The sequence below is a fragment of the Primulina huaijiensis genome, chromosome 12, assembly GCF_012295235.1.
Source record: "Primulina huaijiensis isolate GDHJ02 chromosome 12, ASM1229523v2, whole genome shotgun sequence".
Classification (NCBI taxonomy): domain Eukaryota; kingdom Viridiplantae; phylum Streptophyta; class Magnoliopsida; order Lamiales; family Gesneriaceae; genus Primulina; species Primulina huaijiensis.
The window spans coordinates 3,740,832-3,761,663 of record NC_133317.1 but is presented as its reverse complement, the minus strand read 5'-3'; the positions used below and the strand labels follow the sequence as shown (position 1 = coordinate 3,761,663).

General features: G+C 31.7%; 2 protein-coding genes and 2 long non-coding RNA genes across 8 annotated transcripts; 1 reads left to right on the top strand and 3 right to left on the bottom strand.

Moving 5' to 3' along the window:
• Nucleotides 1–649: 649 nt before the first annotated feature.
• LOC140990349 (uncharacterized) lies at nucleotides 650–4,292 on the bottom strand. Of its 2 annotated transcripts, XR_012177636.1 has the most exons (5): nucleotides 3,698–4,292; nucleotides 1,805–1,881; nucleotides 1,275–1,358; nucleotides 1,086–1,192; nucleotides 650–936 (listed from the first exon to the last, which is right to left on the bottom strand). It is a non-coding gene; the product is annotated as an uncharacterized lncRNA (long non-coding RNA). The 2 variants fall into 2 exon arrangements; XR_012177637.1 differs by lacking the exon at nucleotides 1,275–1,358 and having other exon boundaries at nucleotides 1,086–1,189.
• A 61-nt stretch (nucleotides 4,293–4,353) lies between these two features.
• On the bottom strand, nucleotides 4,354–9,336 carry LOC140990348 (multiple C2 domain and transmembrane region protein 7-like). 4 transcript variants are annotated; one of them, XM_073460003.1, is made up of 3 exons: nucleotides 9,236–9,336; nucleotides 9,071–9,134; nucleotides 4,354–7,538 (listed from the first exon to the last, which is right to left on the bottom strand). In XM_073460003.1, the coding sequence occupies exon 3, from the start codon at nucleotides 7,473–7,475 to the stop codon at nucleotides 4,461–4,463; it is 3,015 nt and encodes a 1,004-aa protein (XP_073316104.1). In that variant the 5' UTR covers nucleotides 7,476–7,538; nucleotides 9,071–9,134; nucleotides 9,236–9,336; the 3' UTR covers nucleotides 4,354–4,460. The 4 variants fall into 4 exon arrangements, with proteins under 4 accessions (XP_073316104.1, XP_073316106.1, XP_073316107.1 ...); XM_073460005.1 differs by lacking the exon at nucleotides 9,071–9,134 and having other exon boundaries at nucleotides 9,236–9,323; XM_073460006.1 differs by lacking the exons at nucleotides 9,071–9,134; nucleotides 9,236–9,336 and adding an exon at nucleotides 8,594–8,618.
• A 3,895-nt stretch (nucleotides 9,337–13,231) lies between these two features.
• Nucleotides 13,232–13,808, bottom strand: LOC140989625 (uncharacterized). Its single transcript, XR_012177534.1, has 2 exons — nucleotides 13,667–13,808; nucleotides 13,232–13,562 (listed from the first exon to the last, which is right to left on the bottom strand). It is a non-coding gene; the product is annotated as an uncharacterized lncRNA (long non-coding RNA).
• A 2,850-nt stretch (nucleotides 13,809–16,658) lies between these two features.
• Nucleotides 16,659–18,011, top strand: LOC140990560 (remorin 1.4-like). The gene is made up of 5 exons (XM_073460295.1): nucleotides 16,659–16,858; nucleotides 16,951–17,004; nucleotides 17,124–17,211; nucleotides 17,420–17,501; nucleotides 17,804–18,011. The coding sequence occupies exons 1-5, from the start codon at nucleotides 16,750–16,752 to the stop codon at nucleotides 18,002–18,004; spliced, it is 534 nt and encodes a 177-aa protein (XP_073316396.1). The 5' UTR covers nucleotides 16,659–16,749; the 3' UTR covers nucleotides 18,005–18,011.
• The last annotated feature ends 2,821 nt before the right edge of the window (nucleotides 18,012–20,832 follow it).

The window sequence follows — 20,832 nt, the reverse complement described above, 5'->3', positions numbered from 1 at the left end:
TTTGCAATGATGTCATTCATAAATTAACAAAAAAAAAAAAACAAACAAACCAACGCGTAAATTTTTATTTTTTTTTTAAAAAGATCAATATACAATTTTGAAAGATGACATTTTTGTAATTTACGCATTCCTCCAAAAGCATCTTGCCACCGATCCTCCAAATTAGGGTTGGGAAAATATACCGAAATACCGAAATACCGTACCGAAAAAATATCGAAATTACCGAAAAAATCAATATACCGAAAATTTCGGTACGGTAAAATTTTCGGTATCGATATCGATAAGTAAATATTTTTTTTCGGTATTTCGGTATATACCGAAAATAATTTTTTTTAATTTTTTTTTAAAATTTAAGTTCGGTATACCGAAAAAATGTCGTTATACCGAAAATATTTTCGGTATACCGACATTTTTTCGGTGTCGGTACGGTATCCGTTATGAACTTTTTCATATCGAAAATTCGGTATACCGAATTTCCGGTATCGGTATCGGTATGAATTTTTCCATACCGATATTTACGGTACGGTATACGGTGCCTACTCCAAATATAGAGTCACTGTAGCAATCACTATTTGGAGATTCAATTTAGTGATGCCTTTGGAGGAAGATATTCTTAGTTCATATCCAGCATATAAATCTTAAACATACGGACTCGAACTCAAAACATTTTATCAGAATCCATCCTCAATGGGAATTTTATTCTTTGAAGCCAAACGAACCCAAAAGAACAGAAACCAACATATACACATGATTTCTGTGTCTTTACCTCCATGCTGAGAGGAGTGGTGGTGGGTAAGTAACGATCAACAACATGGCCCTCTTTATCGACAAGAAATTTTGCGAAGTTCCATTTGATACCATCCCCAAGGAGGCTACCCTTGCTTGACTTTTTTAGGACTTGTATATTGGGGCAGCGTTGGCGCCGTTCACATCAAGCTATACGTTTGACACAAAAGGTAAAATCTCTTTTGTAACTACGTTGAAAAAGCTTAGCCAACTCGAAGAAAAAGAGGCACTTCATGATCCAGATAATTTACGATGGAAAACACCTACTAAAGGAAACCCGTGACGTGAATAATTCTTACCTTGTCAAAAATGGGATACTCGGCCTTGAAATCGTGAATTTCTTCATTGGTGCCAGGCTCTTGTGAGCCGAACTGATTGCATGGAAATGCCCATATCTCCAAACCTGCTCATAATGGAGGCCTATATCTTTGAGTAGTCAATCCTCCAGAAAATTACACGAATCATGGGATAAAATTAAACCCTAACACAGCGAGCTTCAAATGCACTTCTGTTGTAAGAAATAATGCTACAGAGCTTTTCAAGCCTCAAAACAGTAGGAGTAAATTTGTTACCTCCAAATACAAGCACTACTCAGTCAAACAGAAACTAGATTGGAATGGCTAATTCTCAAGTGGTGCACAAAAGCGTGAAAATTAGAAAAATCCCTTCTCGTATATCATATAAAATATTTAGACACCAAAAGCCAGTAACATGCGGCAAGTACACTGAAGATAAATACTTGACTATCTAAGTTCAACTAAAACTGCAGACAGGTTTCAAAAGTTAGTATCTCTGTATCAAGCATGACAACCAAATAAGAAAGACAACTCCACATGGCTTCCCAAGAATATTTTTTGAAAGGGCTTAAATAAGCACAAGTCAGGGCGCAATCCCAAGCATGCAAGATAACATAAACGTTCAAGGTTACACGGAAGAGTTCCTTTCCAGCGCTCAAATTCTAAAATATTGTTCTTCCGTACAACATAGAAAAGGGACATGTCGAAACACTAAAGCATACCTCTGAGAGGCGACATTGACAATAACCAGGACCTTTCTCTTGTAGATGCTTAAATCAACATCATTTCCTTTAATATCCTGCAACCACCCACCATTATCAATAAAAAAATGGAAACAAAAAGAAAAGCATAAGCTAGTTGTAGGAAAGGACGTCATATTTAGTCCAGGGGTTATTTAATACAAATTTGTGGGCGTGAAACTTATATTTCTCTAATACTAGGAATGATTACGTGCGATGCACGTAGGTGACTGATAATAAAAAATATAATAACGAGATTTAAATGATTTTTAAAATCGTTTGAATAACAACCATAAGAAAAATGACATTTTCTTGCATGGTTTTTATAACACTTGTAGAAAAATATAAACTTGATATATATATATTGAGACATTAATTAAATATCACAATTTATTAAATTAAAAATATAAAAAAGTATCATATTAATGTATTTGTAAAATTTTTCGTCAATTCAACTAAAATAATGAAATAAAGTTATTCTCATTTTTCATATCAATCCTTAAATTAGAAAATTAAAAATTCACCTAAATAAATAAATGAAACATTAATTAAGTAATGGTGTGTAAAAGTATAACTAAGAAAATTCACAAATCAAACTCATATATTTATAGATATATAGATTTGCTAACTTTTAACACCTTGCGGATTTTGTTTAACTTTCTCTGTTTTTTTAGAATACATATTATAGATAGTTAATTTTATATCAGAATGGATCATTTGTAAATTAATATTGATGATTAATATTTCATGGTAAATAAATTTTTTAAATAATATCAATCAAATAAATATGTGTAGTAAAACAAATATATATATATAAAATAATAAGTAATACAAAGTTAAAAAATTAATTTATAATGAATGAAAATAAATTATCACTATAATTCATATTATTAAAAAAATTATCTTCTTTAAAAAATTATAAGGATTATCTAATAAATTTAATACAAAAGTAGAAAGTAATTTTCGTTTGCATATAGAATCTACATGGTCTCAATGTCCATTTTCATTGGAAAAGTACCATAAAGAATAACATAATTTATCATTAATTTCTCTGTCTAGTTGAAATAAATCAAACTAATCAAATTATACGACTAATAAAATATAAGAAAAATTTGCAAAAGAGCATATAGAATCTAAATGGTCTCAATGTCCATTTTCATTGGAAAAGTACCATAAAGAATGACATAATTTATCATTAATTTTTGTCTAGTTGAAATAAATAAAACTAATCAAATTATATGACTAATAAAATATAAGAAAAATTTGCAAAAGAGCATATAGAATCTACACGGTCTCAATTCCTATTTTCATTGGAAAAGTACCATAAAAATGACATTTTCTGACATGATTTCAATGACACTTGTAGAAAAGTGTAAGTTTGATATGTGTATTAAGACATTAATTAAATATCACAATTTATGAAATTAAAAATAAAATAAAGTATCATATTAATGTGTTTGTAATATTTGTCGTTGATTCAACTAAAATAATGAAATAAAGTTATTTTTATTTTCAATATCAATCTATATATCAGAAAATTGAAAAGTCACCTAAATAAATAAATAAAACATTAATGAAGTAATGATGAATGAAAGAGTAACTAAGTAAATTAACAATTCAAACTCATATTTCACTTAAATAAATAAATAAATAAAACATTAATGAGGTAATGATGAGTGAAAGGGTAACTAAGTAAAAAAATTAATGAAATAATGATGAGTGAAAGGCTAACTAAGTAAATTCACAATTAAAACTCATATATTTATAGATAGTATAGATATAGATTAAATTCGAAATCTTATAAAATTTTGAAGACATAACTAATATTTTTACAGATGCAATTTGAAATCTTGAGGCTGTTCGGCCAGATAAGACCTGCTCTTTGTCACCTTCAGCTTCAGCTCATTCTACTCTGGTCAAACTCATGCTCTTCCTCTTTCTTCCAAATTCTAACCATTTAAGTTAATTCAACCACTAAGATGTGGGCAAAACCTAATCCAAGATCTTTTCAATCACACCAAACAAATAATTCCCGAATTCCCCTCTCCAAGAATGAAACTTAGCAATTCCAATATCACAAAAAATGACAACAATAAATCCTTCACGCTAAACTAAAGAAACAAAATTCACCACGATCAACAAAAAAAGGATTTGCCTGTCAAGAAATCAACCACTTGTTTAAACATCAGAGAGATGAAAAAGTGGTTACATTAACAGTGAAGTCATGAACTGATGGAGGCCGGCTGACTGGCTGGCCATGGTGTGATCAGCTCTCACGCCTAAAAAAAAGATTTTCTTGAATTAAGAACACCAGAGACAGCTGAAGTACACGCAAATCTAGCTTAGCCTGGCTGCGTAGGAAGAGAAATTGAAGGAATATGTGGTGAATCGAAATGAGTTTAGTTTAGAAAGAACTTAAAGGTCTGACGAACTTGCTCAAATTAATCGAAATCCGGGTCAAGAAATTGTTCTAATAATATATTCACTTAATATTCAGTCAGAATTAAATAACTAAATATTGGTACAAGGTTAAATTTATTTTAATATTTATATCATATTAAAACGCCAATCATCATCACACATGAAAAGTCATTACAAACATACACCTAAATAAGGTCCAAAACCAACATAACATAGTTTACAACATGCTATCGGTCCTAGCCGGAAGTCGCCGGAAGAAGTTCACCGGAACAGAAGGCAATCGGTGCCGGAACCTCGGGTGCCTCATCATGTACAAACCTGCCAATGCTGCAATTACCTGAAATGGCGTCACATACAAAACTGAAGCTGCGATGAGGCAGAATGTAACAAAGATGGCCGTGGCCCGAGGATCCCTCCAGCTTAGCAAAGATTGGCACCGCTCTCCTTGAGTTGCAATGTCCCCGACAACGGTCTGAATCCTCCCAGCAACGCTCCTCAGTCGATCATATCTCATCCGGACCAGATCTGGATTTTTACTCGTCGGGAACGTGTCAAACTCTTCGTCGAGTTCATCAGGATGGACCGCCTCGGCCTGTGAGATTTTGGTGTTCATGTGAGGTGGATATCTTGGTCTGCGCCGGAAATTCCATATTCCTATCAGAAACAAGTAGAGGAAAATTGTGGGTAGAATCAACTCAGGAAAGGAGACTAGCATGAGGTATAGAACGTGCACGAGCACGGTTGTCACAGGGTTTTTCCACATGCAGATATCAGTGAGCCATTTCCCTACAGAAAACAAGCCTGAGAAGACTGACATTAATCGGAAGAAGTTAGCTTTGCTTCGGCGCATGCTCCAAAGGTGTGAGTCGACATCAGACATGTATTCTACGACTTCTTTTCTAAGTGGGGGCTCGGCTCGACCCAACCTCATGGCCACTATGTTGACAGCTTGGTGGCGTAGCATGTCTAACTGCATGACCGTGAAAGGCATTATGTAGTGCATTTTCGGAAGTAGGGGTCGCGAGTAAACATGGAGCATGTTTACGAAAGAAGTTGATGAGAATCGTAGTGCCAAATGCAACTCTCCCATTTTCTTGACACCGCTGGGGTGAAGAACAAGCAGTGGATAAGAATGTGTGTAGACTCTACCCGTTTCTAGTGTTGAAATTCGAATACGGACCTTTCCAATTTTCAAGTCCTTGTTTCCATTTGGACCATTTTCTCCCAATTGACTGTTCTCGAAGACACCGACTGTCAGGACAGTTGCTGGATCAAAAACTTCCCATGTATACTGCTCATTGAATTTAGGGAAAAGATTGTCAACAACAGTACGGGTTCGGATCCATTTGTGACCGTATTTTGCCACACAATATGTATCTGATGTACCCTTTCCATCCCGAGTTTTCATAGGGTGAAGCCCAACAGCATTCAACACACCAAGTTCCAAGATCCCAACTGGAGGCTTCCAAAGTTGTTTTGCTGTGGGGCGAAGGTCGCTGCTGTAATGGGTCGACTCGTCAAGAACATGGTAGCCTCCATCTAAACAAACCCGGAGATGGAGCTTACTTGAGAATTTTTCTTTCTTCAGCTGCTCAACCTCCACGACAACCGGCTTATCAAGATTAAACCAACGAGAGTGAATGTTGCGATCATCAGCACGTTTTTCAACCATACCCAATGGTATAATGACCCTCCCTATTGTTTCATCTTTCCCCGGAGCCACACGATCCTCGACTGTCAGAACAAGATGGTCTTCAAAAGGTTCCGCAGCAACAAAAAACAGATCCTCGTTCCACAGGGGGTTGAAATTTCGTGCCTGAACCGGCTTTGTTCTCATAACTTGATTGCCTATCTGTGCCTTAACATAAGCATCAGGAAATCGAGTCTTCTCCGATGGTACTAAGTCCTGGGCTTCAACAACATTTACCCGCACATACCACAAGCGTGGTGCATGATAGACTTTTGAACGTATGAGAGCAGATGCAGCTGCTGAGCTGTCAACTGGTGTAGCTGCATCAGAGTGCCATGCATCAGGAAAGGCTTCATCTGCTTGAGTACCGATCCAAACCGCAAGCATCAACTCACCCTTTGTCTTCTCTCCCTTCTTTTCTTGGAGGCGATACCACTCAGGAGCCAGAGGACTATCTGGTGGAACACGCATTGGGACCTCATTGAGGTCGAATCTGACGAAGCCAACAAAGTCATCTTTCATGAGATCTTTATCCTTGACAACTACTTCAAGCACAGATGCTTGCATCCGCTCCCGTGAGAAGGCAAAAACCACATTCCACAATGGATTTTGCTGTTTCTCAATGTGCTTGGTAACACCTTTATAATTTCCAATTTTCACCTCCACATATGGATCTAAACTCCCAGTAACATCCATGGCAGGAAGGTCACGAGCCTTAACAACCCTGACAAAAAGGAAGTGCATTTTTTCAACAAGATCGTAAGTACCTGCAGCTGTCCTATCTGGCCGAATCACACGACCCCCAACAACTCGTCCCCCTCCAAGAAAAGGGCTCGTTTCCTTAAGCGAGTAGTCGACCGGTTGAGCCGATGATGCTGATTGAACCCGAACAAGTGTTGAAGGCTGTGGTTCAGTAGCCTTCATCTCGTCCGCCACATATTTAGTTGTTTGATAAGGAACTGAAAATGCCGGAGCATGATTCTGCAGTTCTGACTTTTCACGCTTTGGGAGATGATGAAATGTGTGTCTCGCCTCTGATTTAAGATTTTGACTTGAATTAGAGATGGGTTTAGCAACCTGTCCCGGGGGCACTTGAATTTCCTCAACCTCAGAAACAGGAGCAGATGACTTTATTGATGGATCATCTGTAACATAAACCTTCAGTCCTAGCTCCCCACGAACACGAGAGAAGATACTGCGCTTCTCCACAGGATACTGCAAGACAACCGCATCAGAGTAGGGAACGAAGGAAGTTCCGTTGATGCTTACTTTTCCAAGAAAGGACCTAGTTTGAGCTGCTTTCACATTATTGTAGATGCAAGCATCAAGAGTAAGAGTGTTGAGGGCAGATGGATCAGATATATCGAAGAAAAAACTTTCATTCCACACTGGATTGAGATCTTTTTCCTTGATACTTGTACGATACTTTTGACCGTCGAAGCAAAGCTCCACAAAGGCATTAGATGAACCCTGTCCGTCTTTGGGCAAAAGGTTTTGAGCACCGACCACATCAACTCCTATCTTAAGGTCACCCATAGTCATTGTACTATGCTGTCTACGAGAAAATCACGATCCGAAGAATGATGAGTCTCCAGGTCCTGATAGCTAAAACAACAACAAAGAAAAACAATTGGAACTTAAATGGCAAGTCTTGAGACAATATTATTCAATGAAAGAAAAAAAATTATGCCAGAAAAAGCCAAGCCAAGCAAGAGTATTCAAATGAAAACCAAAAGGACAAATATACGAGTAACACAAGTTTAATCACAACAAAACCAACATTTGTCATACAACTTTGATAAATGGTACGCCACAGCCCACCTCTCAAACGAAGATATAAAGCCACATGAATAATTAACAGTACAAAATTTGTGGAGATAAACTTCATAAAATGAGCTGCAATGTAAGAGCATTGCATGTAAAAATCAAAGAAAGTGATAACAAATTATTGTCATCAAGCTTTCATGACAATCAAGAAAGTCAATTACTTTGAATCAGAAAATGCAATATGTATATGTTCTCATATTAATAGCAAAAAGACAGACACTAGATTATCTCTTCATAAACACCTTCCACCAACGACCTTAAAATATATAACCTTAATTCAAGTCTAATGTTCGGGTCAGAGGGGAATGGTACCAAATTTGATCCACCTTTATCAAAAAAAAAAAGGTCAGAGTTGTTAAAATAATAGTTTATGCCAAGCCCATAAGCAGATCTAGCTTGAACAAATATTATTTTAATGCAAATCAAAATCCAAAATCCGTATTTGGAGAATGGATTTGACAGGATCATGCGGCCCACAAGCTAAAGTAGCAATAATCACTAATTATTAAAACAAAGATTGATAGGCAATAGAGACAAGAAATGAAATCACTTTCATTGAAAAGTCCACCTACCAAAGATCAGCAAAAGGCATCCCAAATTATTCAACAATATATGACATAATCTTTACTTAAATTTTTACAAATACACTTCAGGGATATTACTAAACTCGATCTAATTTTCACAACAGTTTCATGTGCACCTCGTGGAGAGATCCATGTACTTAAACAAAGAAATCTTGAAATTTTAAAAAAAATTGATAACCGGAAAAGATCATACAAAATCCATGTTGAAGATTAAAGTTTTTGCTCAAGGAAAAGAAAAGATGCGTGTACTTGAATCACATCCGAGTCTAAACCGACTGTAAACTGCATACCCACAAAGGAACTAAAGAGAAAAAGGCAAAATAAAAATAAATTAATATAATATAATTACAAAAAGAAAAGCCAAAGTACTTTGATCTCAGCAAAAAGATGCCATTTTTTTTAAAAAAAAATCATTAAAACTTAGATATGAAAAGGTTTTAAAAAAAGATCAACGTAATCTAGAGCAGCAAAATTTTAAATTAAATGAAATTTACGTTGCCCAAGACAGGAGACACGCACAAATGTGTGTTGTGAGTGCAAAATCTGGAAAGATTAATCTTTTACCATAAACAAAAAAAACCCATAAAAGTCTTCAAAAATTTCAACACAAAATCTGTGTTTTTCTATCAGAAAATGAAGCTTTTTAAGGGGAAAAAAAAAAGTGCAAAAAACCAAACAAGTCAATAAATTTTTTAAAACAAAATTTCTGTACTCTAAAAGAAATACCAGTATTTCTATCTGAATCCAATCCTTCAGCAATTCTCCAACAACACAAAATCTACCACTTGAACTGAGAACCAGAAAAAACAAATCACATCGGAGAAATGCAGCAAAAACAAAGCACTGAAATGTATGTAAATTTAATTGAGAAGGGTGGCAGAGGAGATTTACTGGCTTGTGGGGTGGGTGGGGCTTTTAGCTTTAAATTTTCGTCTCTGTGCGAAGGAAATTTACTGTCATCAATGCCTTAACAGGTTGAAGGAAGGGGTTGCACGGCTACTTTTGTATACATATATATATTAGAATTATAATGGTACTTGTATTATTTGGTTTCACTTTTCTTCTTTCTTTTGCTTTTTTTTTTAAAAAAAAAAATTATGATGACCAAAGATATTTTGAAATAACATTTGGAATTTTGATATCCATTAATTTGGCCATACATACTTGATGTAAAAAAATAATATTTTTTCGTAAATTCAATCGAATAAAAAATTTATATCATAAAATTGATTCATGAAATAATATCATAAAAATACTTTATGCATTTAATAACGAAAATTTTGAAATTTGAAAAATGTAGTTAATCATGCATGGAAAGCTTCAATAAATATATTATGATAATTAGATAAAATTATTTGGAAAACCAAATTAAAGTTTGAGTGAGCAAAATCAGAGTCAACATAATCTATACTATCTACATTATCTATTTATTATTAAATTTGAGATATTTAGTGTAATTAATTTTTGATTTTATGGTCTGTTTTAATAATTATATATATATCAATAATGTGTTAAAATTTTAATGCAAGTTACGTGTAGCACAGCAGATAGAGTTTTTGTTTCAAGTTATAGGTTCATTTCTGACTTGGATTTTTTTCCTTTCTTTTTTATATTTATTTTTTTAATTCATACATAAAAAATGCAGTATAATCTCTCACTATTTCTTATAATTACATTTTGATCGTCATGTAAACATCAACCAACTGAATTATAAAAAATATTGTACAAGTACACAACGCGTGCGTCGGTGTACTTGTATTGTATTAAGTCATGAAAATTTATTTATTTATTTAATTTTTAAATACATGAATATTTTTAAGTTTAAAAATATTATATATTAAATTAGAGATAACATATTAGTAAAATTACATTGGAATATATTAAAGTGAAGTTATTTAAGGATGTGTGAGCATGAGATAAAAATATAATTTTATTAAGAAATAAAAAATTTCAAGTAATAAAATTAGTTTTTGGGATGAAATTTATATTAATGCTACTTTTTGTTCCGAATATTTGTTCCCAGACATAAATATTGCTAATAAACAAATAAAATATTAATAAGAAATTGTATTCTAATAAATAATTTAAAATTTATTTGGTTATTATAATATTTTTTTATCTACTTCGTATAATGAAATGACCGATGTAATTACTCTGAAAGTTGATGCATTACTATGTCTGCATGTACATAGTTTGTATCATATTTGAAATTTTTCCACCAAAAAATTCTCTAAAAATTAAATATTTATTAGTATAAATGTATTCATTTACCACATTAATGTGAAGTCTTTTATTTTTTAAAATTCAAATTTGAGTTTGATATCTATTGAAAATATAATTATATGTAAATGTTTACATTAATTATATTATTTCACTTATGATATTGAGTTTTGTGTTATTTTTATATATTTAATTATTATCACTCTCTATCATATTAAATAAAATATAATTTTTTTAATCATATTTTTCAACTTTTAAAAATAGTGTGTTCATGAATACATTGAATGTCCGTAAATTGTTGTTATTATTATGTATATTAATTAAAATTTCAATATATTTTTCTAAAAAATAATTAAAAATTTTACTCAAAATTTTTCATCTAATAAATAAAAAAAGTTTGTATTTTTGAAAAATATATATTGATTTTTAAAATTTTTTATAGACAAAATAATATATGATTTTTAAAATATATTTTATATTTTTTAATTATTAGCCAAGATAAATAAGTCAATTAAATGGTAAAAGATTGTTATACTCATTTAAATGTTATTTATAATTGTTAATTATATAGAGTGTGACTAACCAAGAAAAGTAAAACGGATAGAGATTTTAATTTAACTAGTAGGATTTAATAATGAGAAAATTGTTTTCTGATTTATATTTTTGTTTCTTTGTGATTTTGGTTATTTATGTTATAAAATTACAGTTTTAGTCTTGTATCTTCATATTGTTGGTAATTTAGTAGTTTTTCATCGGGATTACTGATTTGGCAGAACACATGTCAGTGTAAAAGCAGAACTATATTGGTGCTACATCAGCGTCAAGTCGAAAAAAAAATGACTAAAATTGAAGAAAAGATCGGACTAAAACTGGAATTTAAGAATATAATAAACCAAAATTTAAAAAAAAAAGAAAGAAAAAGAAACACAATCCAAAAAATAATTTTCCTTCTTAGAAACTGACCCTTGATTTTGTATAAACTAGTATTCTCTTGCACACAATACATACATAAAATTTTTTTATATTAAATATATATTTTATATAAGAAATATATAGATTATGATAAAATTTTAAACTTTTAGAAATCATTTTTATATAATTTTTCAATAACTGATTTGTATAATTATTAAATATGAAAATATTTTATTATTTTTAAATAATTTTTTGTGTTAGGAGTGTTGTCATTTAAAAATTCAAAAATATTAAAAATAAAGAATTTTTTTTATTGATTATGACAGAAGTAAATGAGCTACAAATTTACTTAAATATGATTTTGCGATATTCTTTATTAAGTAAAAATATTTTATTTTAACAGGATATTCTTGGTATATAAAAATTATATTATAATATTAAAGTTGGTTATTTTAAATATTTTTATTTTAATAATATAATAAGTATGGACAGTGAATATATTTACAAATAATTATAGGATTATATTTTTTAAAAAAAATAAAAAAGCAAAAAATGGTCGCTTTTCTGAGTACTCACACTCGATAGAAAAAAAAAACTAGTGAGTGGTGATTGAACTCATATGTTAATTAATTATTTTTTATTTCAACAAATTTATACGATACACTCTTGATCCACATCGAAAATAACAGTTGCACAAACGTACTGGATTTCCTATTGTTGATATATACAAGCTAGCTAAATGATGCAACTACATATATATTTTGAAAGAATATTAATATATGTAGTTAGGCTGCAACGAAAATTTTAATTTAAAGATGATTTAATATATCTTAAAATTACTGATAATAAATATATTTTAAAATTTTTGGTTATAATTAAATAATATATTTTTTTGTACAGCATTGAATATATTATTTAAAGGGGTAAGAAATGAATTCACCTGACAAAAATAATATGACAAAGAGAAAGATTGACAGCACCCATCTTCCTATGGCTTCCACTCGTTTTCAAACACGATATTCCCNATAATATATATAATCAGGAGAAAAAAAGGCATGATTAAAACTATACGATGCTGGCAATAACTTGGATTTTCATGTTATCTTGTAAATCTTCACACAAAAATTAGATTACTCGAGCTCGAACAAAAAAATGGTGTGAATAAATGGTCGATTAATTTCTTTTATACATGACGAGTTAATTATCTAAATTAATTTTTTGTTTAGGGGCCAAGATATTTATTTTTCTTTTACATTTTTAATAAATTTTTAATTTTTTTTTATTAATTCAAAATGATCAGAAAGGATATTAGGAAGTAAATATAACTTTAGTTTTCAATATGCGATATTTTAATTAATTGAATAAGATTATAATGTTTGGTTAATTACAATGAAAATATATTAATAAATATTACATTAGGATTCATCCAATAATGATTTCCAGATTTTTTAGTTATATTGGGTAAATCTTATTTATTCATGGAAATATCTAGTTAAGAATATTTTAAAAAACGAAAATATTTGGTTTTTAAAAAACAGATTTGGAGCACTTATTTATGGATAATAATAAATAGATAAAATTTGAAATTTAAGGTCAAATAAATTACATATTAAATATTTAATTTTTTTCCTTTTTTAAGTTGAAGGAAAGTTTTGTAACATTCGTGTCTTAGATCTGATATATCATACAAAACTCGAGATTCTAGTATCAATGAGTTATAAGTCATCGGTCGATGTGTAACCGATCAGTACACGATTATTTGATAATATTTTCTTCTAAATATGGAAAAATAACATATAATTGTCAGTTGTTCATTTTCACTAATTAAAACCCACAAACACAATTGTAAGTATACTTTGTATTCAATGGGAAACCAACGTTGACCAACGACATTACCATAAAGCTATTATTTATTTGAAACCCAATATTTGCTAATTTTTGTTGCAATAGCAACCAGGAGGAGACAACGGGTCCGGAGCGTCGATACACGCGCCGCCCTTTGTATATCCCCTATCCAGGCAAAGTTGATTGCAGTACCGGAGTTTAGCACACGGACCTATATATGTTCCCCCTTCATTTTTAGCTCCTGTCACACGAATTTAATATATATATATATATATTAAAAAAAACAATGAATGTTTAAAAATAAATGAAATAATTGATTAAGAATGATGTTTTATTAATCGTTACCTAGAACCTCGTCTTCGATATTCGAGTTCGAGTTCGAGATCGAAAGCGATACTGTTGCAAAACAAAAGAGAAGCCCAAGAATCAGATAACTTGTAAAAAAACGAGTCATTTTGATAATCTCGTTATAATTTTCAGTTGTTAATTCTTAATATGATTTGTTCCCCAAGTTTTCCACCTACACTATTTATACTGAATTATGTCAAAAAATTTGTGGTCAATAGCTATTGATTTTGACATTGATTGCCACAATTTATAACTAATTATATCAATATATATTAGACATATCGCAAATGATTTTTAGTAAACAGATTTGAAATTTTGGAGCATTTGTTTTCAATAATTACTCTATTTAGAATTAGATAGATATTGCTTCGACTTTAATCGATAAAATTAGTTGTGTTGGGTTAATTTCATTAATTTTTGGAAAATAAAATTGAGTATATTGAAAATAATCACATTTCGTTTTCCGAATCCCCTCCATATTTAAAAAATTTTATTAACAAGCTTTTTACAAAATCATATAATCCAAACGTCTACTAATTTTTTTTATATTAAAAAATCCAAATTTTACAAAATATTAATAAATTTTTTTTTCTGGAAAATTCCATACACAAATATTTTGATTGAAGAAAAACTTTATTTGTTTGACAAAATTCTTCCTAGTTTGCCATCCAATAATTTATGTCGAGCACTACGCACCTAGGTTTGTTTTGTTTGGTACCGAGCTTTCCGGTTGGTAGCAGTATGCACCTCTCTCGATTTCGGTAAAATGACCTGTCGCGACATGGCTTGGTCTTCCTTCCCTAGGTGGCTGGCAAAGGCCAACCGAGAGGGGAGAACAAATGGCTTAGGAATCGACCGGTTTTGAGCAGACTCATGCCACAGATTGCTCTGTGGATTCCCAGTGGAAAATTGCCTACACATTCAAAAGCTGTGGATTCCCGGTAGAAAACGATATTATCTCGTTCTAAGGGTCGATCTTTCATGGGGTATCGGTGTGGTTGCAAAAGGATGCTCATGGACTTGTGTTACTAGCTCAGACCAAGTTTTGGATGGTATTTTCTCAGCCCATTTAGCGGAGTTTTTGGCAGTTTAGGGAAGGCTTGGTGTTGCCATTTCGACAATGTCAACGGAAACTGACATGAATAATGTCTCTAAATTCATAGCTGGTTCACTTCATTTTGTCGAAGACAATTAAGTCATCGTATCTTTTATCCATCAACTCGGTTCAAGACTTTCGAGCTTCCAAGTTCAACAATGCCGACACACAATTAATGGGGTAGTTCATATTTTGACTTCGAATAGCTTAGTTATAGGTGAAAACATCTTGTTTAAGGATTATTGTCCACTGCTTATTAGCAAATCTTTGTATTTTGACTTTGTTCAAGTTTAATGCTAAATTGGTTGATTCTTAAAAATATATATCAATTTACTAAAAAAAATGTGGGTTTGTAAGGTTTGGGATGAGGTGAGTTGATATTCCATGGCATCGTATGATCGATTGTTATGTGAAACATATTTCTTACTAGTATATTGTGAGGTATGTTCTGAAAATCGACGTTTACTGTACTCTCCTTCGAATCATTATCTATTCGTATTCATTCCTCGATTTATCTTCTCATACAGGTCAAATGACCTTGACTCATATAAAAATCGTCACCATCGCAAACTTTTATAAGAAAAAAAAATCTGAAAACGCGTCAAAGTCTGAGTAGGATTTGGTCGGTTGGTTGTAAAAGGCACGTGAAATCATGTTCCCATTTCAATACATTTATCCCCTATATATCAAAATTAAATAGTATTTTTTAAGTTTTTTTTTTTTTAAAAAAAGAATTTACCGAGAAAGAAAAAATTTTTATTATATTTTAAATAAAAATTATGTAATACCAAGTGTTTATATCAGTTGCCCATTTCGGATTTATGGTTCCCAAAAATATTTATATTTAATTTAGTGATTTTTTTTTAAAAAAAAATAGAATAGCGATCCTTCATTAAAATCGCCAACTAAAAAAAGTTTGATTATTGAAATATGAATTTACAATCTTTTTTTTATTGAGCTATCGTATTTGGCATTTATTTCGAAGAAATCGAAGGACACAAATGGAGATAATATTTCTAATCATTTTTCTTTTAATAACGTACGAGAATATGATGTCAGAATTGAATTGTAATAATTGTCACTTTCCTAGTTCATGCTAATTATTATTCTAATTAATACTATTTATTTATTTTCTTAAATGGATATCAGTCTCTTCCATGTGCTTTTCTTTGGTAATGTAAACTCAACCCTGAATACAGATGACAGTGGGATGAGACGGTTTGTCATTTATATCTTTTGTCATTAACTTCGTTTCTATCTCGATCTTTACTTTTACTTTTTCGGGTTCAAAAAATCTCCGAATTCGAATTTATAGAGATTAAATCTTCATCTTTATTTCAAAAGTATTAATGAAATGAAGTGGAGGCGAGTTGTGGAATTTCTCGAATCCGAACTTATTATTACAATATTAATATTATTATTAATAATTTCAAAAAATTTAATATTAATATCATTATTAATTATTAATATTTTCAATATTAATAACAATAACATTTGCGGTGGATTGGAGATGTTGATAGTATATTTTGAGGATTTTAAAAAATCTCTAAATCCAAAAAAATAAAAAACCATGTCCTCGTTTCGGGTTTTTCTCATAAGCACGTGAGAAAAATTATCATACATAATCCAAAAACACGAAGAAGACCAAACTATATACCAAATAACATGATACAATTTTTATATTAAAAAGGGCTAAAATTGTTGCGTTGTATCCATATTAATTAAGTTAATGAGAAAAATGTATATATATATAAATATATCCCGACCTAATATTATATAATATAAGTAGATTAAAGGTTTCATACTTTATGGTATTTTTAAAAATTGTAACTGATATATTAAGTTATTATTAAATATTAGGTGGAGATGGATCCGACCATTGTCTCCAAATTCTATAAGAAGAACTTGTCACTCCTTTTGTTTAGAGTGTACAGAAAACAATGAAAAACAGCACAAAAAGTATACATAAATCAATCAATTAATTATGGGATCAGAAGAAGAAACCAAGAAAGTTGACGAGGGAAAAGCACTTGTTTCACTACTCAAGGAGGAGGATTTAGAATCACCCTTGAAGCCTCCTCCCATAGATCAAGGTTTTCAAGTTATTTATTTTTATTTTGTTTGTTCTTTTAGGACTGATTATTAGGAGTTTTATCAAAAAATTTCCATGAATTTTTTTTTTCAGAGGAAGCAGCAGAGGATGGAGATGAAAAAATCAGTAGGAATGGCGAAGGCATGGGTGATTTGGTTTTATCTTGATATATTTTTTTTTGAAGAAGTTTTTTTCTTGATTTTTATATTTTTCATTTGATTATTTTTTGTTTTAAATATTATGTATTTCGGTGCTCTGTTCAATAGAATCGACACTTGCAAGGGTTGAAATGGAGAAGAGATTGGCCTTGATTAAAGCTTGGGAAGACAATGAAAAAACTAAAGTAGATAACAAGTAGGTTTCTTGATGTTGATGATCTTGTATTTCCATTTATGTTATACTTACATATACATATATATATACACACACCACACACATAAAATTGTGGGTCGTTTCCATCACTAATTTATTCTCTATTTTCTAGTTTTTTTGGGCAAAAATAAGCTAATTGTTTCTTGATGGCTCATAATTACATATTAATGGTTGAAAAGTTTTTACTCAGGGCTCACAAAAAGTTGGCTGCTATAGATGCATGGGAGAACACTAAAAGAGCATATATCGATGCTCAACTCAAGCAAATTGAGGTAATTTTTTTCAAGAATTCGGATTGTGTGTGTATATATATATATATATATATATATATATTTCAAAATATATTATGATCACTTTCGGAGGACAGACTGGAGGAGCGAGGTGGCGACTCTATAAGTTTTGAGGGTCGAAATTTGAGTGTTGGGATTATGTATGGATCCTTAAATGTCTTTGGGATTGTCTTGGTTCTAGCAGATTCATTGTTTTAGTATTGGTCTCATATTGTGTCTAGCTAACTACATTGGAGTTAATGTTACACGTAAAATTCTATCTCATACTCATAAACCAAAATCAGGAAAATTTTGAAAAGAAGAAGGCAAAATACGGGGAAAAGATGAAGAATAAGATGGCTATATCTCATAGAACGGCTGAAGAAATGCGAGCGACAGTTGCAGCTGATTGCGAGCATGCTGTTTTCACGGTGGAGGAGGCGGCTGCGACATTACGTGCGACGGGTCGCGTGCCTAAGAAACTATTTGCATGCCTTGGCTGTTGATTTTTTTTTTAAAGAACCGTGAAAGTACAGTTTCAGTTTCTGAAAATTGATTGTAAGATACTGTGATTAGCATTTCTGTTTTTTTTTTTCCCTGTCTTTTGTATTTACATTTTGATGTAGTTTCTGGTTGTATTGATTGATGATTTGGAGTAGCTTGAGTTGATACATGATCATGAAATTTGGCCACTATTTGGGTCACTAACCATTAACGTCACCCGTGACATAGGCATGATCAGAATTCTCAAATCAACGAAGTTTGATTTCTTTTTGTAATCGAGAAATAATTTCATTGGAGTTGTTTTATATATTCTATATGGATACGCAACCCATTTTTCCAATATGAAATTATGTCTCACGGAAGATCATGGAGAAAAAAGAATCGATGTTCATAATCACATTAGGTACTATTCTCTAGCCCAAGATTGGAAAACTGTGTTGAAGATAAGTCCCTGATCTCCAACTCATTCAATGCATCCGCAGCAGGTAATCTGATCGATATACAGATTATGTTTTTAATGTTTTTGCATCCGAAGCTCAGAAAATATAGCAGTTTTGACGAATTAAACTTACATTTTTGTAATCGAAATGGTTAAGGTTGGAAGTGATCTTCAGCCAGATACTCATGTAAGACGTTTCATATGATTTAATGTTGCCAACTCATCTAGGAGCTTGAAGATGATGACTGGGCTAGAGCTGAAGAGCTCGTGAAGACAAAGGGATAGGAAAGAAGTGGAATTGATTAGCTCCAGCACTAGAGGATTTGTTGTGAGTTTGATTAGTCCAACAAATATTTGTGTGGTGAAGTCTTGCTAATTTAATTCCCTCAGGTTGATTCGAGTTTGGGTTCGGGTTGTGAGTTTTCTGGTTAGCTCGGGTTGAGCAATTTTTAAATATTATTATTGTTTAACCCCATCCAACCCATCCGAATTGACACTCTTAATGATGTTAATGGAGTCCCTCAATCTTGGGAGTCATCCCAATCATATCCTGAGAATCTACCACTTAGCTCATTGACTGACTACAACCCAATGGTATGATTTTTAAGTAATATCGGTTATCACAAAACTACGTTCATCCTTTGATTTTACACCAAAAATAGCGACAACGTGTTTTCAAAGTTAAATATAATATGGGCTTTATTAATAAAGTAATTTTGAAGATATAGATATAAAAAGAATGTTACACTTGGCCTTGTGCACATTTATATTACATGGATTGCTTGGAATTAAGCAAAGGCAATACGAACGTAATCTGATTATTGTATAAACACTGATCGACCCATTTAAGCAGAAAATCAACTGAAAAAACATAATCAAACACTTAATTATAATACCACAAAATTTCTCCTCACACAAAACAGTTTAATTTGCTGCTGAAATTGGTTGGGTCGACCCTTATTTATCTTTTTAAAACAATAAATTCAGATATTCTTTTTCAAGTTTATATATCCACCAGAATGTAACATTTCTTAAATTATAAAATACCAACATTTTTATTCTTAGAGAATGATAATCCGAAATGGTGAATCAAACATGTTTTTAGGGCTTTAAGCAATCATGCTCGCATATACAACCGAACATATCAGTCGAAGTCAAGTGAATACACTTCCCGAATGGATGCCGACCCGCATACCACTAGCTCGTCGCACTTTTTTATGCACCCCTCAGGTCTTATTCCCATAAAGCATATCCCCAGAAAAGTCATACACCGTCGTGTTGAGCCGGGGCTCGGAGCTCCGGCGACACTTTGGACTCGGTCATACACATCGACTGCTGACCTACATGTACGCATGTCTCAATGTGCATCACTTTGTTTTGTAACATTACAATATCTTTATTACAATATCTTTAGTAATCAAAATTTGGTCCTAAGTTCCACTTTTTTTTTTTAGTATACTATCAAGATGTGGATTTTCTTTTAAGGCGCCGCTTGGATTGATGAATTTAAAGTCATGAATGCATTTCAAATCTATTTGAGAATTTCTTGGACGAATTTATGTAAAAGAATAGTCGAGATCGGTATATTTGTAATTTATTATTTTCTAAAAGAATTTATTATCACAAACTGATAGAGGAAAATTTATTCAAAATTCGAGTGTAGAAAAAATATTAGAATTACCTGATGCTAAAACGTATACCAGAAGAATGAATAAACTCAAAGACTTGATTGCCATCTTGCCAATTTTTTTTACCTTTTCCAAAAAGAAATATTATCTTCACACTTAATATGATGTTGGCTCTCACAAATGCTCAAGTATTTTTATAATGATTTGGGGATTATAAAATATGATAATGAATCCAAAGATTTATATAATATTTGCCAATTTTGATTTGACAGAAAAATAATAATATTGCGTTGTACTTTACCATATTCACACAATAATTACTGTCGATTATCATAATGATTTATTTCCACTAAAAAAATTATATTTATTTAATACCACAAAAATCACTGCAAACTTGGCCAGTGTAAGTGTAGCAAAAATCATCTCATGATTTACGCTGCGTGTCATATTTGGCTCGGGTATTACAGGTTCATATGATACTATCTTTGTGGGCACTGCCCTGAACCATTCACATTTTGCCATGTGTCAATGGTTTTTTTAAAAAAATTTGATCAACTTGCTCGAATCCAATTCATGATTGAAATACTTGTCACATGTCATCCATCAGCTGGTTAAGGACAGAGCTCTTACAGCCAGCGTCGACAGAACCGGTATTACAATTGCATCAATGCAATTGGCAGAGACAAGACAAAGCTTGTGGAGTTCTCAGAATCAATCGGTTTACAAAATTAAAGCTTCCTACAGTTTTCTGGAAGAAAACTGC